The following is a 26681-nucleotide window of genomic DNA, read 5'->3' as shown; positions in this document are numbered from 1 at the left end:
TTCCTTCTTTTTCCTCATGGATTATATTGATTCTGTGTGTGTGTGTGTGTGTGTGTGTGTGTGTGTGTGTGTGTATGCACCCATGAGGCAGGATCTCTCACTTAATCTAGAACTTGCTGTTTCGGCTAGACTGGCTGGCCAGTGGTCCTCTGGTGGTCTCTTGCCCCTGTTCCTCAGTCCCCTGGTGCTGCCTGGGATTACAGGTGTACACTATCTTGCTCAGTTTTTATATGATGGCTGTGGTTCCAAATTCAGGTCCTCATGCTTGCCCAGCAAGCACTTTACCTCCCTACTCAGCCATCTCCCTAGCTACAATTCCCATCATTGCTAATGTTTTTGCACAGGCATTTACCCCACGCATATGCATTAAATATGTGGTATGTGCTGAGTTCTGTCTTCTGTGCTGTGGGTGGTGACTTTCAAAACTCATTTCCTGACGTTTTAGAGCTCTTACTTTTATTAGAAGTGTTAGGCAAACAAGTGAAGGTGTGTTTAGTGATCCTGACATTGGTGGGTAATGGAGAAAATTGAAAGAGGCTGTTTATGGGCTGAACTAGTAAAGTGGGAGGCTGGGGAGGTGACCCACCGTGGAAAGAGTCATCAATAAAGTCATCCGTGTTCAGAGACCATCAGTAAGTCATGGAGTAAAATGTACAGATACTGTCAGAAAGATACTCCAAGGAAAAATGAACCCAAAGTAAAAAGACTTTAGAGACTGAAGTGTGGTAAACATGCTCCAAGAGGAAGAAGGCTGGGGTGGCTGGCTCTCAACGAGTGAGAGACAGAGCAGCAGCCATGATGCTTAGGGGCAGGGAGGGCTTGAGGGTAAGGGTTTTAGTACTGTGGAATGCAGGAAAGCTGTGAAAGGTGTGAGCAGAGGAAGGACATGTTCTGACTGATTTGACACGTTCTTGAAGGAACCCTCTTGCTGTACAGGGACAAGAGGGGATGGTCAGGAGGTCAGTTAGAAAACTGCTGAAGGCATTTTTTTTTTTTTTTTTGAGACATGGTCTTACTGTCTAGCCTAGCTTGGCCTTGAACTTGTGTTGTTCCTGTCTCATTTTCCTACTGGCTAGAGTTTCCAGCATGTGCTACCACGTGCTGCTCAGTTAGGAAGTCATTGAAACAGGCCAGCCAGAGAAGGGGCTACAGTAGAAGTAGATATGGTGAGAAGCGGGTGAGTTCTGATATAACTCGAGAGTGGAGTCAGCTACATTTGTGAATGGATCGGGGTGGAGGAGAAGAGAAATAACACGGTAAAGGCAGATTCAAATGTTCTCTGCCTGGCATGTGGAAGAATGAAACGACCACAGCATGAGATGAAGGAAGTCGGGAGGAGCAGGTCTGTGGGGCCAGCAGGGCTTCCCTTTGCTGGCAGGGTAGTTCTGAGGTACCAGTTAGACCTACAAGCCTGTAAACACAGATGATGGCTAAATACAGGAATCTGAGTTCGAAAAGGAGACATGCACCAATGATGCATGTAAATTTGTGGGCTCTGGTACTTGATTGTTATTAAAGTTATGTGCCTAGGTCTGGGGAGGTGGCTTAGTCAGTGAAATGTTTGCCTTGTAACACGAGGACCTGAGTTTGATACCCAGAACCTGTGTGGGAAGAAAAAGCCAGACATGGTAGTGTGTATTTGTAATCTTAGCTCTGGGGAGGTAGAGACCGGGAGGGCCTTTGGGTTTGCTGGCTAGCTGGTTTACCTTACTTGCTAGGTTAGTGAGAGACCTTGTTTTACAAATATAAGGTGGATAGCACCCAAGGAACAATGCCTAAGGTTGACCTTTGTCACCTATATGCATATATCCTCCACAGGAACACACACACACACACACACACACACACACACACACACAGAGATAGTATGTAGATGAGACTATCAAAGATATTTAGATGAATGGTCTCTAACTTATGATGGTTCCAGTCATTATAGTGTGAACGTGATGCATAGTCAGTAGAAACCAGAAGCATCTTGAATTCTGAACATCACCCTTTTCCTGGACCAGTGATATGGAATGCAACACTCTCTAGTGATGCTGGGCAGCAGCGGTCCTCTGCTTTAAGCCAGGGTGGGACTATAAGAGCAAACAATTGTGTTGCTAATCTACGATGTCCCATAGGTTAGGCATATTAAATGGATTTTTGACTCACAGTATTTTCAATTTGTGATGGACTTAATAGGTTGCAACCCCTTTGTAAGTTGAAGGGCATCTCTATAGGGAATGGGCATGTAGGTAAAGCCTCACCTTGAGAAACACTCTAGATGGCACACAACTTTTTTGATGGAGATCTTTATATGATCATACTAACAGTATCAGTCAAATAATGTTTTGGGATCTATGTCAGCGCACTAGAGATACTGTCAATCAAAGCACAAGCATGGATATATTTAAATTACTAATGTAACAGTACACCCGAACAATGCCACATGGATCCCTCAATGTCCTCAACATAGTCTGAGGAGAAGTTTTACAGGAGTAGATGTATTAGAAAGAATCCTGCCCCAGGTCAAGGCTTTTAGTTTTTATCACTAACCAGGAGCTTTCTGGCAACTTTTTCACTACGCCTCTTCTTTATCCTTAAAATATGACAATAATTATAATAGTAATGATAATATCCTCAATAGTATTCATCCTTTAGTCCCCTGGGGAAATTGAGCATATTTTGAGAGATCTTCATCAAGAAAGGCCTTCTCAGGGGAGGAGATGGGAGGGGGGAGAACAGGGGAACCCGTGGCTGATATGTAGAACTGAATGGTATTGTAAAATAAAATAAAAGGAAGAAAAAAAAAAAAAGAAAAAGAAAGAAAGGGCTTCTCTTCATGAAATGTCTTTAGGTTTCCATGGAAAGAGCATACAAGTTTTTGTTTTATTTTTTTCTTCAGAGTAAGCCATATCTCTGAGATGGTTTTTCCACAGCTATAAATTCTACTAAACGGCTTAGCTTGAGAATTTTGTGCTTTGTTACACATACCTGATGCACATAACAGTGTGTTGAACGTCTGCTCCTTCTCAATTCCTTCAGGCTTAGCATTGAAAAAAAAAAGGTAAAATGATACATGACATAACAAATACAAAACAAAAGAAACAAACAAACAAAACCCCAAACCAATCACTTTGAAGTATTAGGAAAAAATTGAGCTGTAGACCCATGCACAATCTGGAAATGAGATACCGTCGCCCAGATTACAAACACAATGCCACACGTCAGACCCTCGGTACTCACACACCTCGACTATTAAGGGCTTGACCACAGTGTCCTTCCGTACAAGGTCTGGTACTTCTGCCACCTTGTTGCCACACAGTTCTGGAGACTGCAGAGCTTCTGCGGTAGCTGTGAAGTTCACCTCCCCTGGGAGATACAGTTTCGAAGGCTTTAAATGGTTATACTTGGGCCAGTGAGATGACCAGGCAGCTGAAGATGCTTGGTGCCAAGACTTGACAGCCCGGGTTTGATCCCTGGGACCCACATGGTAGAAACAGAGAACCAACTCCCCACACGTTCTGACCTCCACATGTGCATCGTGGTACACACATACACACACACACACACACACACACACACACACACACACACACAGAGCAAATAAACATATTTGAAAATTCAGAAAAACACCGTTATACTGTGTTACATGCTTTCCCCCAGAGTACACAGTGCTTTTCTGCTTGGGTGATCAGTTTTAAATTCAAGAGGAGGAAAAGCACGCACCCGGCTCACAGCCAGAGCAAACCGTTGCGACACAAAGTCTGGCATCAGCCAACAGCTTTGCCACTCACCCAGCGACTTTGGGGTCACAGCCCAGGACACAGTTTTCCTTCCATTTCCACAGATGCAGTGGGAGTCTTTGTGGTCCCCTACTGGGACTGCCAGGAAGTCAGGAGAGATCTCCAGGTCCACATGGATCTGTTCCCAAACCCAGACAGGCAGAGAGAGTCAGGAGGAATGACGAGAAGCTGAGAAGCCAGAGGATCTGAGATGTGTCGGAATGGGTAAATCCTAGCACGTGCTTTGAAGTTTAGATGTTTGCAACATAGGGATGGTGTAAATGCCTGGGATTTATTTCTCTGTGCTAATGGAGAAAGAGATGTTTCTTTAGACAGACTTTAAATACAAAGTAATTTAGTTGGGCATGGTGGCATGTTCCTGTAATTCCAGCACATTGCTGGTTGAGGCAGGAAGGTGGGAATTTTTAGGTCAGCCTGGGCCTTGTGCACAGTGAGACGATCTGTCTTAAAAAAAAAAAAATCCAAAAATGGAAAGAGTAGTCATGTAGAAACCATATCTGAATGTAGGAACATTTACAAAGAGTAGTGAATGAAAACAGCGTGTCACCTCAGAGCTTTTCTCTGAGTACTTGTTCCTTTCTGAAACCAGGGCACAGCACACACAGCTCTAGAAGGGGTCTGAGGAGCCCTAGGTAACGGGGGTGATGGGGTTCACACTCACTTCCAGAGAAGTGCCCTTACCCGAATGCAGTGAGACATGTAATTGAACACTGTGGCTTTGAGGGTGAAGGCTTCTCCCCGCACCACAGAGTAGGGGAGGGTGAGTTCCAGGAAGAAGGGCTGGAAGACTTGAAGAGAGATGGTGGGCGAGAGACCAAGGCCGGTAGTTCCAGACAAGCAGAATGCGCTGGCCTTCCACTCAGTGATGGAGTCAGGGACCTTCACTGCCAGCTCACTGCCGCCCGATACGCTGGTGTGGAGAGGAAGGAGAGGACAAAAACGGAATGTGGTAACTCAGAAACCAAGTGCTGCAGATGTGGGGCTAAATATTTGATGCCTCTGTTGGGGGTCTCTGGAAGTCCTCCCCTTCCCTCCCCTTCCCTCTGTTTCCTCTCCCCATTCTCTTTGGATTTACTCAACCCCCCACCCCTTTGGGGAAGAAGACAGCTTCCAGTTTCCTGTCACTTCTGTGAACTGGGAACCACGTGAGGGGGAGAAAAGTGTTTGCTGTGAGATAAGTGAATCAGAACTGGAAGGATCGTGAATGGACGACACTGAAGTCCCAGAGCTGGACTCACACCCTCACCTACGCTGAGCCCCAGGGAGTATTCAACTCACTCCAGTGGCACCATGTCCCAGATCCAGGTTTCTGGGAAAAACTTCCGCACTGTGTCTCTGACTTGCGCCTCTTGAAGATCTTCACTCATGCCGAGTGGGACTGAGTAGCTCATTGTCCTGAAGCCTGCTCCTGCCACGGACGCCATAGGTAAGGCTTGTACTATGTGAGGAGATAACATATGAGCCCCATGTTCTCACAACTGATTTTGAATGGTTGTTTGTTTCTTAAGTAGAAGAGGACCATCTCGCCAGTAGTCATTTTTTATATATTTTTTATTTATTTGTTTATTACTTCATATATTTTATACATTTGTTCTATTGCTTCATGGCATAGAGGTGAATATATTTTTCTTTCTAAAGCCAATGGAGCTTTCTCTAAGATGGCTGGTTTCCTGAAATGATAGTCATGTCTCCCACCGGCACTGGCAGTGAATACCAAAGGTCAAGAAAGGAAATTAGCTGTAGTAAGATTTCAGAAATATGACTCATTTACCAGTGAATGAGACAGAGACACAAGCCGTAAACAGTAGGATCCTAGAATGTGTGTGCTACATACCCTAGCCTTGGAAAGGGATCACAGCTCCATATGGGGCTGTGTAATCAAGTATGGATTGGAAATCAAGGTTGGAAAAACATTGGCAACAGTAAAAAGGTCTCTGAACATGTCACAAGCAAAAACTAACCCACAATCAAAGGTACAACGAATCTGAGGTGTTCTCTCAGTTTGCATCATCGATTTCGATGTAACCTTGGATCTGAGCATACAACATGTGCACTTTGCACTGCCCATCACTGCTTGAAATGCCCTGGCTCAGATTCCTGACTGTTGTGTGCTATGAACTGCAGCAGTTTTATTCTCCACATAAAGATTTCTGCTCTCATAGAACCATAATGGCTTAATTACAAAAATAAAGAGTTATAATATTTTCCTTCTAGCATATAGGCATCAGCTTAATCATTTAGAACGTCCGAGTTTTAAAAACTGCTGCTGTTTGAGTTGACTTGAGTTTGATAAAAATGGTTCAGTGAATTTTAGTGTGGAATTCACGCAGAACTTCCAATAATTTCTGAAATGGCCACAAACATGCATCTACTATTTTTATTGTGTATTTATGTGAAGTGCCATTTTCAGCACTGATGAGTATAAAGTCAATATATCAACTAAGGCTGAAAAACACTGAAGATGCTTTAGATCTTATAGTATCTAATATGCATCCATAATTTAATTCTTTATGCAAGATAGACAAGCATAATCATCTCATTAGCATGCAAATTTGCTTTTGTTTTTAGTAAATGGTGAATGCATAGGTATACCAAAGAATTGCTTTAAAATAAATTTCTTTATCATTCACTGTCATTAAGTGCTGTGTGATAATGCTCTTGTACACTGTAAAGATTTGTCACTCCTGTTGGTTTAATAAAATGCTGATTGGCCAATAGCCAGGCAGGAAGCATAGGCTGGGTGACCAGACTAGGAAAGGCTGGGAAGAGAAGAGGTACAGATGGAGTCACCAGCCAGACACAGAGGAAGTGAGATGAGAATGTTGGACTGAGAAAAGGTACCAAGCTAGGTGCCTAGACATAGACAAGAATTATGGGTTAATTTAAGTGTAATAGCTAGTTAGTTATAAGCCTGAGAAATAGGCCAAACAGTTTAGGACTAATATAAGCCTCTGTGTGTTTATTTGGGACTGAATGGCCGCAGGACCGGCCACAGAAACTTCTGTCTACAATTAAACATTTTATATTCAAAGCTATTTGATACAGCTACATGCCAGGGTTACATTTGAAAAGAGGTTACAAGTGCACAAAGTTAACAAGTTCATTACACGCCATGGGGATCAGCTATAATCTTCACTACAGCTGGTTCTCAAGACTTCACCATGTGGAACTTAAGGTGGTCATTAGTTGATGGGAAGCCAAGGAAAGGGAGAGAATTCCGGGGAAACAGCTGTGCAAATGTATTCACAAAGGTGGGAAGGCACTTTCAGAGGTTAATGAAAAGTCCCTCTAGGGTAGAATGTATATTTCAAGAGCATGCTTATCATAGTCAAGCAAATCATAAGTGTAAGTATAGAATAAAACACCATGGAAGTTAGGATAAAAATGTCTTTTAAGGTAAGACTCAGTGAGACAAAAGAAATAGACTCACAAACAGCTTCTGTGTGAGCCTAAAGATGAGCAAGGTGAAGCTCAGCCACTGAGATGGAGTGCTGGCTGTGGACTCACGCCTCAGAGGCTGTCATGACTGACTTGGGTGCGGTGTCTACAGACGACAGAGGGGATATGAAGAAGTGAGATGATTGACATCTAGGATAAAAAAGCCAGTTTTGACAAGAGAAGGGAGAGGAGAGGGAAGGGGGAAGAGAGAAATAGGGAGGGGAGAGGACATGGGAGGGAGAGGAACAGTAATCTCATCTGAATTCTATTTTTGGCAGAAGATGTGACTTGTGAATATATTGCCAACTGAGTTGGGTGGAGCCTAAGATGTATATGTATATGATGTATATGTACATATATGTCTAAGTCAGTATGTATAAAAACAGTCTTTACATTTCTACACTAACCCGGCAAAGCATCATTTTGCTCCTATTATTCTAGCAGACAAAGAAATCACATCTTTACCTCCATAGGCCACAGGCACTCCCGGATAGGCTTGAGGCAAATAGCAAAAGTGTGGTTTGTGGATTTTGGAGTTGGTAAAAATATTTAATCCTACAGACTGGAAAGAAATATTACATGTTAAAGCATATTGGAAACTCCAGAGAGGGGATTTAAATTATTCTCAGCTAAGCTGCAGACCTCTATAGGAAGAATTATATATTTTGGTAAGATAAAAATCTAATTCACAATCTGGATATACCTAATTCTCATAGCTCAGCTTATCTGTAGTTAATCTTAAAAAACACATTCAAAGCAGGCTGATACTTCTAAAATGGATTTTATTAATAAGACCAACCATTGACAAATGGGACGTTGTGAGATTAAAAAGCTTTGCAAACCAAAGGAACCAGTCACTTGATCATGTAGGCACTGTCTACAGAAGGGGAGAAAATCTTCGCTAACTGTACAGCTGACAGAGGATTAATATCTATAATATACAAATAACAAAAAAACCCTAGACCATAAGAAATCAACCCAATAAGGAAACAGGTTAATAAAATGAACAAACAGACAGTTCTCAAGAGATGACATATAAGTGGTCAATAAACATATGAAACATGTTCAACTTCCCTAGCCATTAGAGAAATAGAAATCAAAACCATATTGAGATTCCATATTAGTCCAGTCAGAATGGCAGTCACGGCAGCAAATACTGATGAGGAAAAGGTCACCAGGAATCCCTTATACACTGCTGGTGGAGGGTTATCTAGTCCAGCCATGGTGGAAGTCTGGAGGCTTCTCAATAGACTAAAAGGAGCTAGACGTTCCATATGACTGCACTACCCCTTTACCCAAAGCTCTGCAAACCAGCCTAATCCCAGAGACACTTGCATTTCAGTGTTTTTAATCACTGCTTGTAATAGCTAATTTATAGAACCAACTTAGGTGTCCAAAAACAGAGGCGGATAAGGAAACACACACACACACACACACACACACACACACACACACACACACACGAATTTTTTAGCCAAAAAGAACAATGAAGCCATGTGAGTTGCAGGAAAATATATGCAACTGGAGATAATCACATTAAGTGAGCTAAACCAGTCTCAGAAAAAAAATTACATGTTTATAATGACTGTGTTCTCTTTCATTTGTGGATCCTAGACTTTATAAAGATACATAAAGTTCTGTCTACATATGTTAATGAAAGTAGAAGCAAAATGGCCTGGGGGACAAAGGGGACTCATGGGAAGTGGGGGAGGGGTGAGGAAAGGGAGGGTGAAGCAATACTTGGGGAATATGATCAACCAACAACGTATACACAGATACTTTAGAAACTCTAAAGAATTTATTGTGCAAATGACTTCTATTGTCAAGAAAGTACTCATCTATTAATCCCTCTCTCTCTCTATATATATATATATACACGCATATCTACATACATAGATATCTACATATCTACATACACAGACATAGAGAGAAACAGTAAACCACTTGTTACTTAAGGTGCTAGAGAAATCCTGGTAGATATATATGTGTACAAATCTCAAGCCCATGCCTTTGAGATTCTTTTCTGTTGATCATTGTTTTGTTAGAGAAGGAAGGATCAGATTGCAGTGTTTAGAAGCTCCTGGATTTTACATCTCAACACAGACTTATAAATCAGCTCTGGTGAGTTTCAGGAGGGATTACCTCAAAAATGCTGTTGGCGTCGTCATCGCTCGGGTCCTGCTTCGGTATATACACGATCCCATTGTGAGTGATTTCGGGTGCTTTGATGCAGTTTTCACTGTGCCCGTACATTGGGCCACCGTACTGAGCACCCTGGGGAGACTTCACTGGCAGCAAATTATAGACCTGCACATTGGAGGAGAACAAAGGGACACTGTTTCTTGTTCTACTGTTTAAAGAATTTTAAATGTGATAATGCTCAATATGGAATTTAACCACTGTGATCTTATTTACCCTTGCTATATGTATGACATAAGGGGAGAGGCAGAGAATCATAGAAAGAGACTGAACGTCAAAGATTTTAATCCTCTTGTGCACAAATACAGTATTTAAAGGGATGAAAGGATGGAGATATAGCTCAATTGGTAGAATGCTTGTGTAACTAACAGGCATGAAGCCTTGGATTTCCTCCCCAGCACTGCATAAACCAGGCATGCTGGTGCAGGCTTGTAATCTCAGCACTTTGGAGGTGGAGGTATGAGGATCAAAAACTCAAGGTCATCCTTAGTTGTCTTATGAGTTCAATGTCATTCTGGGACATATGAGACTCTTTCTAAAAAAAAAATGAAGTGAATTTATTAAAACTGATCTGATGTAGAAGAATATGAAGAAGAGGGCTAGAGGCTGTCAGTTTTCTGGTTAATGGTACAGAGGGAGGATAATGGGCACACAGAGACAACCAGATCACTTCTGACCAGTTATCCTGGTCTCAATAGTGCTGGACCCGGCAAGAAACAGAGGATAACTGTAAAACTGGTAAAGACACCACAAAGCCAGTAAGCAGGGATGCTTCTTTGAAAATGCAAAGATGTTTTAAAGACACGTTTGAAAAGAAACTGTTTTTGTCCTCTCTTAAGATCAGTAAGTGCATGATTTCAGGGAAAGCAGAAAAGTGTGGCATGTTACATAATCCTTGAGTTGTGACAGGTTAGCAAGTGGATTGGAAGAAATTTAATTTCTCTAAAACGTATCGTAGCATGCTCTCTCCATAATTAACACATTCCTACTTGTGTTTTATTATTCATAACATGAAGTTATAAGACCTATCCCAAATTATTATTCACTTAAGAAATACCAGGGTGAAATGAGACGATTCTGTAAAGCACTTTGCTCAGAGACTGTCAGGGAGTTACATCACACTTATCACTCTGAGGATCTTATCCTTTGTGGTTACGGTTTATCTTATCACATCAGCATTCTGTGCCGCCCAAGACCGCAGTGGGACTCACGGTCTGAGGTGAGAGCTCGGCTTCCGGCTTGAGGAGCAGCACGCTCTGATCTACCGCACGAAGGGCGCAGAGGGACAGGGGCGTGGCTGTGACCTTCAGGTGGGCATCAGAGGCTGGGAGGCTCCGCGCTGGTGAGAAACTCAGATTCACCTGCAAAGAGCATATGATTATAGCAATATCTTAAACAAACACAAAACCCAGAGCATTACAGTCTTGACTCTCAGCTCCAGCCCATGCTGAGTTTTTCACTTCCTCTTTCTTCCTCCATCTTAGAGCATGTTTACAGCAGGGACTTTTCTAGGAACTCTCCATTCAGCATGGAAGTGTGGCTCGGGTTTACTTGATTTTCTTTCTTTCCGTAACTGGTAGAAAGTTGATGTTGAGCCCACTGAAATAGAATCCAGTGTGGCATTGAGAAGGAAGACACACGCCTTTGGTGGCTGACCTATCTGTGTGAGAAGAAACACCTAACTTCCTCCAGTCATGGTCACGTGATATTCTCAAATAGGGCAGTGCTGGTGGCCACCCGGGATTTACTGGGCCATCAAAAATTAAATATCCAAAAAAAAAAAAAAATAGCCAATATGTATTTTAAGATATATGTTGGGAAATTAGCAAGTTTATAAAAATTAAAAAGCATCTGAAGGCTTAGCACAGAAGAGCAGAACAATGGGAAATTGTACAGAATTTTGTTAAGAGTTTTGATTGTGCTTAAGCTAATAGAGAGTCATGGGTGAGGGAGTTGTTGGTTTCTTCCATTGATGAAGATATTTCTTAAATTTCTTTTCCTCCTGCTTCTTTGTTTTGGCTTATTGTAGTGTGTTAGTTTTTGCTTTATTTTATTATTTTCCCTCAGAAGCCTGTTTGTTTTCTAACTCAAATGTTAGTATGCTCAGTGAAATTACTCCGGTCAGTGAATTTCCCTGCAACAAAGGAGTGGTTTGAAATCATGCTGTCATGAGGCAAACATCTGCATATCTCAAAATCAACCTGTCATGAAAACATCACTTGTGGAGACTTCCGAGCATCTTTTTATTTTCTTAGAAAATTTAAGTTCATTAAAATAAGTTCATGTCTATATCAGATGAACAAGTTAGTTATTTGAGATTATGACTAAATGTAAATATTATTTGCCAAGAAATGGGCATGTTAGGAAATTGCAAAATTGCTTACTGATACAAGAACCAGAAGAGAAACTTAATGCATGTCTTGAAGGAAGCTGTACTAGGTACGATAATTAGTGTTGTTCTTAATGAATAGTTACATCTAGTTGAGATTAATAGTCAAAAATTTGAGAGCCCAGCGTGGTGGCGCACGCCTTTAATCCCAGCACTCGGGAGGCAGAGCCAGGTGGATCTCTGTGAGTTCGAGGCCAGCCTGGGCTACCAAGTGAGCTCCAGGAAAGGCGCAAAGCTACACAGAGAAACCCTGTCTCGAAAAACCAAAAAAAAAAAAAAAAAAAAAAAAATTTGAGGTGAGGTCTCAAAGGAAAAGAATGATCTATACCTTGGTTATAATAGAATTATATGGTGCAAAATGCTCCAAAGCCTGATGATGTGACACACAAGAACTTTCGCTTTGTGTTTTTTAGGAGAAAGGACTTGCATGGATGCAGATTAGACCACAGGGCCATCACATCTGAACTGAAAACCTCATGTACCCCTCCCATTCCACCTGAGCCACATGGAAAACCATCTCCCGTGGGGTATGTGACTTCGTAGTAGAGGAAGAAGAAAACTAACATCGCCGCTGTTCATTCCAGGGACTGAGCTGTTTCCAGTGCTGGACTCAAAACCATTTTTCTTTTTTCATTTGACTTATTTTTAAATAATTAATTTGAGAAAGGATCTTGCACATATCCCAGGTTGGCTTTGAACTCACTATGTACCCCAAGGATCCTGCTGGAGCCCCCAAGTGCTGGGATCAGAGGCACGCGTCCACCGCGCCTGACCTGTGGTGTTTCCTCTTATTTATCTCTCCACTATGGGCAAACATTTGCAGGGCTGGCTGCCAGAAAAACAATTTAAACTAATACATATTTAATGTGTACACACTGCTTTAAAGGGAAGACGTTTTAAATAGAAAACAGTTTTTCTCTGTCCAATAAAAGACTTGAAAAAACACACTGGTTTGACTCCAGGGCCTTTCTCACTCCCTCAAGGCCTCTCCTTGCTCACCATCCCGTCTGGGGCCTAAACTGGTAACTCTACTAGACCCGTTCTGGCATTTTTGTGGCAGTCAGCATTCTTGTGGGTGCTGCACGAGTCTTTGTGTGATTGTGCGTGATTTCTGTGTGTGTGGTTTCTTTCGTCTTTGATCAACGGTACGTGAAAAGGCATTTGATCTGAAGTGACTGTAACTGGTATTACACAGAGATTTTCCAGTGCTTTGCAGAATCAGAGGCATTTTCCAGATTTGGTTCTGAGTAGAAAGTAATTTTTTTTTTTCCTGTCAGTTATATGCTGTCAGATAGTTTCAAGTCTGGAGTGTGAAGAGATAAGACTGACTCATGGGCTAGCGACTGTTGCCCACTGCTCAAGAGGGGTGAGCCAAAGCTTAGCTCTCCCAAGACTTCTCGTGCAACTGCACACAGCTCACAGCAGAAGACCCTAGAGGCTGATGCAGGAGGCTCACTGGATACGAAATTCACAGAAGACCCAAACAGAACCGACACTATGCTCTGACACAATGCCCAGCTTTAACAGCGTTCCTTAGATGGAAGTGAAGATTTGTATAGCAATCCACACTGTCTTTTGCTTAGATCACTGCATATGTAATGTATGTATGTATGCATGCATGTATGTATGTATGCATGCATGTATGTATGTATGTATGTATGTAATGTGAATACAGTTGCCACAACAGAATGTCCACTTGCTGTAAATAGACATTATCTTCCTAGTTATGGTTTTGAAAAAAAAAAACAAAAAGTGGCTGAAGCTGACAGAGCCCTTCTGGTCAATAATTTAAAGACTACACTACCAGATAACCAGTGCCAATTCTGCTCAGATAAAACTTACTTATAGCATAGTGGGACTCACACTACAGCTTTGTAATTTTTAAAAATAATAGAAGATCTCATTGACAAGCTAAATTTTTTTTAAATATTTTTAACTCTGTATACTTTCCTGTCTATATTGAGGTGCTCACGTTAAGTCAAAACACACACTCTTCTGCAGGGAATGGGATGGAGGCATGCCGGAGGGCCAGTGGGACAAGGCATTACACAGCTTGGTGGAACAGCATTTTCAATGGAAAATTGGTAACAAAATATTTCAAAATAATTTAAAAGTTTGAGATGGGGCCTGGAGATATGACTCAACAGTTAAGAGCATTGGCAGCTTTTCCAGAGGACCTGGGTTTATTTCCCAGCACCCATATGACCACTCACAGCTACCTGTAACTTCAGTTCCAGGAGATCCCATGGCCTCTTTTGGCCTTCAGAGGTAACAAGCACGCACATGGTGCACAGACATACATCTGGGCAAGACACCATAAGCATAAAATAAAACAACAATATATATGCATACATAAATATTTTTTAAAAGTTTGCTATAGAATAGATTCTTGAAATTCACTTGAGTCTTTTACATCAAAAAAATTCTGCTTGTGACCACCTGCTTTGGGCAGTGCCGCTAGACAGTTAAGGTGTGATTTCTCTTACTAACTTGAGAGATTCCTGGGGGGCAAGTTTAAGAGCCCCCCATGATGGCTTTAAAGTAGATATTAAGCCATTTTAATCCCAACACAGGTGGATCTCTGTGAGTTCAAGGTCAACCTGATCTACCTAGTAAGTTCCTGAACATCTAGGGCTACATCGAGAGGCCCTGTCTTAAAAAAAAAATTAAAACAGATATTACTTATTTATTGTCCACACTTATAAAGGATAGAACAAAAGGATCAGGCTTAGGCATAACCACCCACCTTATTGGCAAAGCAGTTTTCGATTTGGAGTTTCTGAGTATCGACAACAATTTCCCCATCAGGCAAAATCGCATAAATGAGCAGCTGAGCCACGGGAGCCATGCCTGGCTCCACTTGAATTGGGAAGGAAAACACCCCTTTGGCTGGAGAATGAAGAAGATTCAAGATTATGGATTAGGAGTGGAGTCTTAATTTTGTATCAGAACAGTTCTTAAAATAGTTAAGAATTCGTGTTTGGATCAGTAAGAAGGATTTGCACTTTTACCACTTTGCACAGAGTGCTGCTTGTTAAATACATGCTGAACAAATGATATTTCACAGTTACAGCTTTAATTCTGTCCCCAGTTAAGTAGGAAAACCCATTTAGTCTATGGCTCTGTTTCTAAAGGTTTTTATATTTTATTTTATGTGTATGAGTGTTTTGCCTTCATGCATGTCTGTGCAGCATATGTGTGTAGTAACCACAAAGACCAGAAGAAGGTATCAGATTTCCTTGGAACTGGAGTTACAGATGGTTTTGAGCCCACCATGTGGGTGCTAGGAATTGAACCTGGGACCTCTGGGAGAGTAGCCACTGTTCCATCTCTTCAGCCCTTTATGTTTATTTCACAAACACTGAAAACCAACTAGAGTGAGACTGCAGGGAAAGAAGAGAAGCTATAGACCTAAGAGGACCCCTTGCTGAGCCTGGCTTTAGAGTAGAGGATGCTGCATCTTTACTGGACTGGTAGAATTATGATGCTAAAAGTCCTCTAGGAAGTATGCAGAGTGAGAGCCATGGTCCAGTAGACATTTTAGCGAAGATGTAACATGGTATAAACAGATGGTTAGGAAAAACACAGAGATTAAAAGTAGTGCCGGATGTTTGAAGATCCAAGATGGTGCTGGAGGCAGCCATCAATCACTACTCCAGCATAGGGAAAATCAAATCAATCAGAGAGCAACTGCTTTCAGAGGTGGAAGACTGTAGAAGCATACTAAGTTCAGAAGTGAAGACACAGCCTACTCATCAGGGAAATGCAAGTCATATTTACATTGAGATCCCATTTCATTCCAGTCAGAATGGCAAAACAAACAAACAAAAAACCCCATAAACAACCAGAATGCCAGCAAAGATGTGGAGGAGAAGGAACCTTTAAGTTAGTGTAGTCCAGGGTGGTGGTGGTGCACGCCTTTAATCCCAGCACTTGGAAGGCAGAGGCAGGTGGATCTCTGTGAGTTCGAGGCCAGCCTGGTTTACAGAGTGAATTCTAGGACAGGCACCAAAGCTATGCAGAGAAACCCTGTCTCGAAAAACAAACAAAACAAAACAAAAGTTAGTGTAGTCACTGTGGTAAACAGCGTGTAGGATCCTCAATAAACTGAAAATAGAATAATCATATGAACCAGCTGTGCCACTCTTGAGTGTTTATCAAATGGACATGAAATCAGCATTCAAAAGAGACACCTAACTATCTACACATTTTTTTTTGAGACAGGCTTTCTCTGTAGCTTTGGAGCCTGTTCTGGCCTAGTTCTGTAGACCAGGCTGGCCTCGAACTCACAGAGATCCACCTGCTTCTACCTCCCAAGTGCTGGGATTACAGGCGTGGGCCACTACCACCCGGCAAAATATCCACACTTACAGTAGCTCTGTTCACTATCACCAGTATATGGGGTCAACTTAAACATCCATCAACAGATGAACAGGCAAGAAAATGTGGTCCATACAGAGAGTAGAATATTATTCAGTCACCAAGAATAATGAAATTATGTCATTGTCAGGAAAATGGGTGGAACTGGAGGACATTATGTTAAACAAAACAAGCCAGATAAAGAGATTACTATTGTGCAGTTTGTTTCTCTATATGGGGAAAAACAATGACTCAAAACTATAAGAAGAGTCCAGGAAGGTGAAAGGGAGAGGAGTATGGGCAAAGAATGGAGGCCAAAGTATGGTCCACACAGGCACGGAGACATCACTGTAAAACCATTACTTTGTGTGACCAATAAATACTGATGACTATAATGAAGAAAGAATTAGAAAGATGGCTGCCAGTGAGGAGGGGATTCTTGATGTACAATGGCAGAAATTCTAGCGGAACTGTGTCCTGAAGTTATGTGGAAAACAAATGTAAAGAAAGAATTGAAAAAGGAAAAGTGTTTAGAGAGAAGCATTGGTGTCCAACCTGGCTTCTTCCTGCTGTGTGCAGTAAAATTTGGTGGGAAAGTGGTAAGATGATTGTTTGCCATGAAGCAAGCAGGATTTGATAAGAAGAATAACTTCTGGAAACTCTCATATTATCCAGCTTCTAAAGAACACAGAGCGATTTCTGGAAATTACCCTCTAGAGAGAGAGAAACCACATGACGGGCAGTTTCTTGCTAACGTCATAGAAAAGTGGAAATGCCACCATGTTCAGTCACAAAGCTCTTCCAAGTTCCTTTGAAGAGATTATATACATGACTCACAGATTCCCCATTTCATCTCAGCAGTAAAAGCCAGAATGAGAGGTGGAATTATCCAGGGAAAAATCTATGGAGAAACCTTTTGTCTAGCAGGATATATAATATTGTTGTGGCACACAGGAGGATGACATGATTCCTGAAGGATTTATCCTAAAAAAGAGACACTGTCATAAAAGGGACAGAGAGGGTAAATGGAAGGAGAGCGTTTGGTCCCTCTACATACAGGACACAAACCAGGTGCAGGCACATGCTGCCCCAGGTGCAGGCACATGCTGTCCCAGGTGCAGGCACATGCTGTCCCAGGTGCAGGCACATGCTGTCCCAGGTGCAGGCACATGCTGTCCCAGGTGCAGGCACATGCTGTCCCAGGTGCAGGCACATGCTGTCCTTGGTGGAAAAGAAAGGCTGGTTGCAAGTTAAGAGTCAAGTTAAGAGGACAGCATCGCCAACCAAAGAGGACTGGTCTGTGTTGGAATCTGGGGCTGTTTGTCTGGATGGATTTCATATCTCTGCAGATGGGCAGTTCTCAACCTTTCTGATGCTGTGACCCTTTAATCTAGTTTCTCATGTTGTAGTGACCCCAATTATAACATTGTTTCATTGCTGCTTCATAACTGTAATTTGCTGCTGTTATGAATTATAATGTAAATATCTGGTATGCAGGATAGCTGATACGTGACTCCCAAAGGGGTTGTGGTCCAAAGGTTGAAAAATGTTGCTCCAGACAGATGATTTTTCTTGTTGGCATGGATTGTATCCAAGACCTTATGCTTTATTTAGAAGGTTTGAGATGACACAATTTGGGACTGTTTTGCTGTGTATGATATAAGAGATATATGAGATTTGTGGGCTCACATAAAGGCTGCAAATGGATTGAGGCATTTGTTGATGGAGAGATTGAATTTGACTTGTTGGATGTATTTGTGGATTTTGGAATGATTGTGGTAAGCAGAATTTTAACCCTGGATATCGGATCCTGGAAATCTTTGAGTATGTTATTTTAAGTGGCAGTAAAGTCTTTGCAGGTGCTAAACCAGGACCTTGAGATGTGGAAATTGGTTTGGATTATCCAGGTGGAGTCAAGGTCATTATAAGGATGGATATAAGAGGGAGCTTATCTAAGGCAGATGAGATTTGAAGATGGAGCGCTGCTGGCTTTGAAGGCAAAGGCAGGGACCACTAATCAAGGCATAGGAGAGGCATGTAGGAGAGGCAAGGACATTGAGTCTTCTCTAGCAGATCTAAGGCAGTCCTGCCAACACAATGACTTGAGCCCAGTGAGACTTCTGAACAGAAATGTGTTATATGCTGGGACATCTGTGGTAACCTGTCAGGGCAGCAATAGGGATCTGACGCACAAAGACATGAAGAAAAGCTTTCCTTGGTCATTTTTTTTTTTTTTTACATTTGGATTATTTTTTTGCTTTTTGAAAATAGTTACAAATTAATATATTTTATTGCAGGAATAAAAGCCTAAAAATGTAGAAGTGTTCAGAACAGCTTCCTCACTGAGAGCTGCCATGCACTTCCTGTAATGTGAGAGATGCTCTAGCTTGCCCGGTGGTTGAGGATTTGGCCAGATGAGAGAACATCAGAAAGGGGAAGATGCTTACCTCCTTGTTCAAGTGACAACACGTGGCTTCCTGAGCTGAAGATGCTTCCCCTTGCTTTGATCTAAAGGCAGAAGGAAACTCACTCATTACCATTGGAAGGTCTGTCTGCCCATCTTCAACAGACTCATGATATATAACTACATGTTAATGCAACTCAGAAGTTATTTTTATCACTATTTTTTGCTCCTGCCATTTCCTATATGTACATATAGATGTTTTGAATAACAAGCGTATAATTTTGAGTTTTATTTTGTTCAGTATTTACTATTCCTAGGAATGTGTGAAAAGTAGATATGTATCTATTTTTAGCACCTACTGTATGTGAGGTATACAGTGGAGACAAATGTAAAATATGAGTATCCTCTGTTTGTACTCTTATTTTAAAATAAACAAAAAGCATTTTATTTTAATATAAACAAAGCTCATTCTCTGTGTGCCTGACTTTGAAATAAAGTAATTTGAATAATTCAATTTGTATAATAATTATGTGGACTACTGTTTCCAGTGTTCAGGTGAGATAACTGATACTCATTTTTGAGGATAAAGTCTAGTAAAGTATCCAAGGTCCCAGAACCATGAAAGGATGAAATGGAAATTATAACTATTGTAAATTTGTTACTTTTTCATAGAAATAAAGAAATGTTAGAGTCAATATTTCAGTGGTGAACAGGACAAATGATGAGCTAAAGCATAAATAATTTCATAGGAAGCAATTTATCTTCCCATATAAAAAACAAAAACTTCAATATTAACAGTGATGTTCTATAAAACCTGTTATTCTGAGAGGAACCTAGTAAATTTGTAGTCTATACAATTAGGAAGAGATGCAGCGACTCTCATCCTTACCAGATAGTAAAAGGTTAAGTCTTTTTCATCCCCCAGGATATCTCTGTTCAAGATGTAGTGTGTCCGAATCTCCTGAGCTTGCCCACAGGCCAAAGTACCAAAAACAAGTTCAAGTTGGACATAACTCTTGCTTGGGGAAAAGATACGATTTGCAGAATGATGTGCTTGTGTGTGATATTCATCAAGCCACCAGTTATCATAACACATATTGTTTTCCTTGTAGACGGCCTAGAGGGAAAACAAATTACACATTTGTATTTAGTGTCCATCTATCTATCTGTCTATCTATCTATCTATCTATCTATCTATCTATCTATCTATCTATCATCTATCTATCTTCTATCAATCAGTCAATCTATCTATCATCTATCTATCTATCTATCTATCTATCTATCTATCTATCTATCTATCATCTATCATCTATCCATCCATCCATCCATCCATCCATCCATCCATCCATCCATCCATCCACCTACCTACCTACCTATATGCTATCATTTTGTAAAAAGGCTGTTCAATAACTGTTTTCCCACCTCCCTCTTAAGATTATTTAAGCTTGCTGACCTTGACCTTGATATCCTCCCTAAGCTAATTCCCTCCCGGTTTCACCCTCCTGAATGCTTAAGGGAAGTTCCTTGTCTATGTATCCTGCATAACGGATGTTAACAACTTAGATGCAAGATTGTAAAACATCTGTAGCTTCTGCCCTCCAGGGTTCTCCCATTGTGCTGTAAGCCTATATTTAAGACCTCCTCCCTCCTTCAATAAACGGCATTCGGCATTAAAAAAATTAAAAAAATACACATTAACATAAAAAAGGATTATTTAAGCTTTTGTATCTCAGGTTGGCTTTAATACTCACAGTCTTCTTACTTCTGTCTCCTGAGTGCTGGGAGTAAGAAATGCTCACCCTGAGCCGGGCAGTGGTGGCGCACACCTTTAATCCCAGCACTCAGGAGGCAGAGGCAGGTGGATCTTCGTGAGCTTGAGGCCAGCCTGGGCTACAGAGTGAGAGTTCCAGGACAGCCAGGGCTGTCTTGAAACCCCCTCTCCCAAAAAGAAAGAAAGAAAGGAAGAAGGGAGGGAGAGAGGGAGAGAGAAAGGAAGGGAAGGAGGGAGGAAGGAAGAAATGCTCACTATGCTTGCAAGGCTCATGTATATTTTTTTCTGTATAGATTTATTTCATTGTTTGCATGTCAGAGCAATTATTTTCCTTTACTTATTTATTCTTTTATAATTTCATGCATATATTCTTTGATCAAGTCCTCCATCTTATTCTTTCTTATCCCATTAGCCATCCCACTAAGTCTCTTCTTCCCGAGCCTCTCTCCTATTTTTGTGAATTTTTTGTGTGTGACCCATTTGGGGGTTATTTGATTGAGTGGGGGTAATGCACCAATGGCTACTTCACTGAGGAATATGGTTCCCCTCACCCTGAAACCTTTAACAATCAGCTCCTCCAGCAGGGTGGGGCCTTATGAGCCGCTCCCCCATCTATTACGAAGTGTTGATAGGCCCTGTTGTGTAGAAGTCTTGTGTAGGTGGCTACTGCTGTGTCTTCTTATGGTTTTATTGCTTAAGATTGACTGTTCAAGCACAAACAAAAATTCTATTATGCTAAAGGAATCAGGGACAATCCAACTGGTAATAGAACTATGAAAATATTAAAAACTTCAAGCCAATACAAGGGTGATCTTTCCAGTGTTCCTGAAGGCAGACTATACTGTAAGTGTCCCTAACAAAGAACTTTCTGGCCTTCATGATTGAAGTTCCCACATTGCTCAGTTTGTATTAGTTCCTATCACATTTTCTTGTCCCTAGAGTTCATGTACCTCTCACACATCCTTAAGTTGTGTAGTGACCTAAGCCTTTTCAGGTTCACATTTCCATTTCCACTTACCAAGAAACCTATGGATGAAGATGTGAAGTTGGAAGTGTCAATGACAATGTTGACCAAGCCATGCTCATCAGTAGTAAACGTGAACTGGTACCTAGCTAGATCCACTCGGACAGATATGTTTTTGTTGGGCATTGGCTGATCCTTCTCGTCAACAAGAAGAAGCTAGAAACAGGAAAGCGATAGCTGGTTACAAAGGCAAGCTAGCCACCCCATCTTTCCAGTCCATTCTGTTTATGTCTTTGTCTCTTGCTCTGTCCCTGTCCTTTACTGAAGATCTTTGCATCTGCAAATGAGACACTTTCTGAGTCTTAAACTGTGATGTTTCTTTTAAATATTCCTCATGATATAGAAAACTGATAGTTTATTTTTATTTTATTTTTTAGTTGATTTTATTTACATTTTATTTTATGTGTATGGGTGTTTGGTCTGCATGGATGTCTGTGTGCCATGTGTGTGCCTAGTGCCCTCAGAATTCAGAAGAGGGCATCAGATTCCCTGGGTTTATAGTAGTTGTGAGTTGCCGTGTGGGGGCTGGAAATTGACCTGGGTCCTCTCAAAGTGCAGTTAGTGTTCTTAGCCACTGAGATATCTCTCCAGCCCCTTATTTTATTATTTTTAATTGAAAAACAATAATGCTGTACAATTTTAGAGTATAATGTGATGTTGAGTCTTGATAACTTCATGTAATGTAGAATGATTATATCTAGTTAATGAACCTATTCATCAGAGCTTTTTTTTTTTTTTAAATAAGATAGCGTTTGTACTGGTTAGTTTTTTTGTTTTTAGATTTATTTTTTGAAATTATTTTAATTATGTGTATGTGTGTGTGTGTGGGGTTATATGTACATAAATGCAAGTTCTCAGAGGCCAGAGGTGTCAGATCCCCCTGGGGCTGGAGTTACAGATAGTTGTAATCTACCTTATGTGGGTGCTGGGAATTGAACTCAGGTCCTCAGGAAGACCACTGAGCCATCTCCCCAACTCCATGTGCTGGTTAGTTTTATGTCAGTGTGACACAAGCTAGAGTCCTTTTAGGAGAGGGAACCTGAACTGAGAAAATGGCTCTGACCGGTTTGGCCTGTGGGCAAGTCTGTGGTTCATTTTCTTTACTGATGATGTGGGAGGGTCTGGTCCATTGTGAGTGGGCCCACCCCTGGAAGGTGGTCCTGGGTTGCATAAAAAGGTAAACCGATCAAACCATAAGGAGCAAGCCAGTGAGCAGCATTCCTCCACAGCCTCTGCTTCTGTTCTTACCTCCAGGTTCCTGCCTTGAGTTCCTGCCCTAACTTCCCCCAGCTGGTCGGCTACCATCCTCCTTCCTATCTTGAATTTCTAGAGAACTCACATGTTTCAGTTTTCTCATGATTTACTCTCTAGCTTTGATGGCCTTGCCAACCACAATATGCTTATCAGTGTCTTTTCCAACTTGATATGAAATATTAAAATGAATAAAGAGAGTGTAAAAGTCAAATCCAGCTATAAAATTCAAAACATAAATGAGGAAATTGCTCATAAACCTAGTCCAAATTTTATTTGCTGTGAAGGCAAATTTGAGAAATGCCTAAAACCTTAGCTATTTTATATAAAAGGAAACAAGCAGTTTACGCAATTGTGTTATCTGTCCTAAAGTCTACCAACCTTGCTGTGACAAAACATTGCTTTAGCACGGAAGAAGAAGTCTTTAACAGTTTCAGTAATTAAAAATTTCATCATCTAGACAAAAGATGTTGATATCTTTTGGATGTTAAATGTCTCCTGAAGTCTTGAACCCCAGTGTAGTGCTATAGGTAGGAGGGGCTGGGTTTGAAGTCCTTGGGTCATTGGGAGTTCGTTGTCAAAGGAGGCTGGGATCTTGGCTCTCTCTCTCTCTCTCTCTCTCTCTCTCTCTCTCTCTCTCTCTCTCTCTCTCTCTCTCTCTCACTCACTCACTCTCTCTCTGTCATGAGAGGGAGAATTTGTCTTTCTTTATGCTTCCACTGTAATGGGTGGTGCCACCACAGACACAACTCATTATGGACTGAGACTTCCAAGATTCTGGGTCCAAATAAACTTTCTACTTTTATAAGTTAATGGTCTCAGGTATCCTGTTACAGTAATGGGAAGCTGACTAACACAATTACTTTTTGAAAATTATTTCTGTGGGAAACTGCATTAGAACATCCTCCATTATAAAGAAGGAATCAAAGAGAACACAGCCAAACTACACAGAAAAAAATGTATTACAGATTTGTGAAAGGTTGTTTAGAAGTTGTTTAAAAATTTGCTTTGTTAGTGGGGAGGCAGTGGTGACGCACGCCTTTAATCCCAGCACTTGGGAGGAAGGGGCAGGCGGATCGTGAGTTCAAGGCCAGCTTGGTCTACAGAGTGAGTTCCAGAACAGGCTCCAAAGCTACACAGAACAACCCTGTCTCGAAAAACAAACAACAACAACAACAAAAACAAAACAAACAAACAAAAAACCCAAAAGAAAACCAAAAAAAAATTTTCCCTTTGTTTTCCAACATTTCACTATCCACGAGAAATGTGAAATTTGTTATAATTTCTTTTTTTTTTTTTTTTTGTGATATATATTTTTTATTTTACAATACCATTCAGTTCTACATATCAGCCATGGGTTCCCCTATATAATTTCTTTATTCTAAATAATTGTTGTAATATATTTTGATTTTGCAATCAAAAATTTTTTTTTCTTAGAAGTCTTACGCCTGGGTTGGGGAGATGGCTCAGTGGATGAAATGCTTCTTAAGCATGCATGAGGGTTCAGATTCTCAGCACAGCATAAATGCTGAGTGACATGACAGCCTGCCTATGATTCCAGAGCTTGGGCTGTTGAGAGAGCAGATGCCTGAAGTCGGTTGGCTAGCTAGAGTTGCCAGAATTGTCAAGTGAGAGACCCTGCCTCGATGAATAAGGTGAAGGCCTGAGGAAGACTCCTGATGTTAACCTTGAGCCTCCTACATGTACATGACAAGCACACCTGTACCCACATAATACATGTGTGCCTACACTCATGTAAGGATGTATACACATTTATATGTACCACCACCACCACGCAAATGTATGCACATAGGAATATTTCATGCCCCTAAGTGTGATTATGGGGGAAAATATTTTACCTGCCCAAAGAAAGGTAGTCCAGGTCTGTAATGTGTATCCACTTTAGTAAATGTCAGTTTGCTTAAGGTATTTGTTATTGCACAAGATCCATAACCAGATAGTTCCATTCCTGTAAAAGAGAGAGAGAGAGAGAGAGAGAGAGAGAGAGAGAGAGAGAGAGAGAGAGAGAGAATTCAGTTTTGTGTATCCCAAACTCACCTTCTACCTCCACCTCAGCTTTCTTCCATTATTACAGGATGCCACAGTAATCTTTGAATAATTTTATGAGGTATCGCATCCAATATGTTTTTATTTATCCTGTATCTTCTGTTAGCCTTATTTAAAAAAATCAGTTTATTTAGGCCATTATCAAATATATCTGAAGCTAACCAAGATTTTCAGAACCAAGTGTAAGCTCCTCATTGTCTGGCTCAATTCCCTCCATTCTGAGAATAAGTGTGCTGGTGTGCTTTCCTGCTCATTGTTAATCTTTCAAAATGTTGCTCATCCTCCACAAAGTTCATCAAATTCGACTTTAAAAGCCCTCTTCTGTCTGCATTAGAATTAACTACTTCTCTTCAGATCCACTTTTCCCTTACATTCCACATTCCTTATGGGAATTAGATCACAGCTCTACACATGCACACAAACACACATATTAAATTTATGAGATCAGTGACCTGTTATTTTCATAATATGCAGAATCTATAAAGTATCCCAAAAGGAATGGAAGTCTGATACTTTCCCACTTAATTGAAATTTATTAAGAGCCATACAGACCTGTTCCCTCCTCTTTGACTTTGGCTTCCACTTCTAATGTCATGTCATAGCCCTTCTGTCTTGGCTGAAATACTTTGGTTTTTACAACTTGTCTGAAACATCCTTTATCATCTGCCTGAAGAGAAGGGGAGAGAGTTCCCAAGTTCTCTGATTTGCCATCAAAATGCCAGTTATAAGTTTACAAAAACACTTTAAGCATTCACATACCTATTTGGCGGAGTTGGCTTTTTTACTCTGGGGGCCCACCACCCAGCTCCCCAGTAAACACAGGGAGACTTATTCTTACTTATGAATGCCCGGCCTTAGCTTGGCTTGTTTCTAGTGAGCTTTTCTAATTTAACTTAAATTATCCCACTTCTCTTTAACTATGTTTTGCATCTGGGCTTTTAATCTTTCTTTATTCTATATATCTTTCTTTTCTTCTTACTCCATGTCTGGCTGTGTGGCTGTGTGGCTGTGTGGCTGTGTGGCTGTGTCTGTGTGGTTGGTCCCTGGTGTTCTCCTCTCCTTTTTTCACTCCTTCCTCCTCTCTTCCCTAGATTTCTCCTTCTATTTATTCCCTCTGCCCACCAGCCCCACATATTTCTTTCTCCTGCCTGGCTATTGGACATCAGCTCTTTATTAGGTGTTTTAGGCAGGCAAAGTAACACAGCTTTACAGAGTTAAACAAATGCAACATAAAAGAATGCAACATATCTTTGCATCATTAAACAAATATTCCACAGCACAAATGAATGTAACACATCTTAAACTAATATTCCACAACAATTTGATGTGTATCCTTTCCCAACTCCAAGGATGAATGGTTTGTTAATTTCTGGGTTATTTATAGCCAGCCTTTGCCTCCCCTCTCTTCCAAAAATGGATCCTCTTTCTACTACATCAACTGTCCTAGAGTTTCCAAGTGTGCCATCATATTTTGTAATTATAGCTCTTTGCATATGTTGCTCCTCAAATGATAATATTCTACTCTCCATTCTTCCCTTGGCCAACAGTTCTTGCTTCTCAAAACTCATCTCAGGCATAACATTTTCTAAGAGGCTTCCATAGCTACCTGTAGCTCAACATTGACTATGGGATGTGTGTTTTTTAATATAATATATTTATATATACTAGTCGATATTCATTGTATATGGTAGTGGGTTTTGTCAGGACATTTTCAGAAGAGGGTGTTGGATACTCCTGGAATGAGAGTTACAGACTTACAGTCGTGAGCTGCCACGTGGGTGTTGGGAATTGAACCTAGATCCTCAGCAAGAGCAGCCAGTGCTCTTAACCACTGAGCCATCTCTCTAGGCCCACCAGTATTTTTTGAGAGAGATACTCTTTCAGCCCACACTGGCTTCGACTTCATTATATAGCCAAAGTTGACCTTGAACTCCTGTTCTTGCCATTGATTCTCAATTATTAGGATTACAGGTGTGAGCCTCCACACTCAG

The 26681-nt window shown here is 41.0% G+C and overlaps 1 protein-coding gene across 2 annotated transcripts in view; it reads right to left on the bottom strand.

Moving 5' to 3' along the window:
* LOC114701425 (pregnancy zone protein-like) overlaps positions 1 to 26681 on the bottom strand; it is a 45100-nt gene that overhangs the window by 8536 nt on the left and 9883 nt on the right. Inside the window, exons 9-22 of one of the 2 annotated variants that reach the window (XM_028881511.2) lie at positions 25243 to 25357; positions 24483 to 24592; positions 21367 to 21528; positions 19467 to 19694; positions 18621 to 18681; positions 14561 to 14703; positions 10637 to 10786; positions 9369 to 9533; positions 7692 to 7788; positions 5067 to 5226; positions 4470 to 4698; positions 3780 to 3906; positions 3233 to 3354; positions 2977 to 3028 (exon numbers count right to left, since the gene is read on the bottom strand). In XM_028881511.2, coding sequence (XP_028737344.1) covers positions 2977 to 3028; positions 3233 to 3354; positions 3780 to 3906; positions 4470 to 4698; positions 5067 to 5226; positions 7692 to 7788; positions 9369 to 9533; positions 10637 to 10786; positions 14561 to 14703; positions 18621 to 18681; positions 19467 to 19694; positions 21367 to 21528; positions 24483 to 24592; positions 25243 to 25357 — 1921 coding nt within the window. The remainder of the gene's footprint in view (positions 1 to 2976; positions 3029 to 3232; positions 3355 to 3779; positions 3907 to 4469; positions 4699 to 5066; positions 5227 to 7691; positions 7789 to 9368; positions 9534 to 10636; positions 10787 to 14560; positions 14704 to 18620; positions 18682 to 19466; positions 19695 to 21366; positions 21529 to 24482; positions 24593 to 25242; positions 25358 to 26681) is intronic. The other variant, XM_037204103.1, reaches the window with a different exon arrangement.

This window comes from Peromyscus leucopus, chromosome 3 (assembly GCF_004664715.2).
Source record: "Peromyscus leucopus breed LL Stock chromosome 3, UCI_PerLeu_2.1, whole genome shotgun sequence".
NCBI classification, from domain to species: Eukaryota; Metazoa; Chordata; class Mammalia; order Rodentia; family Cricetidae; genus Peromyscus; species Peromyscus leucopus.
This window is presented reverse-complemented; position numbering and strand designations above follow the sequence as displayed.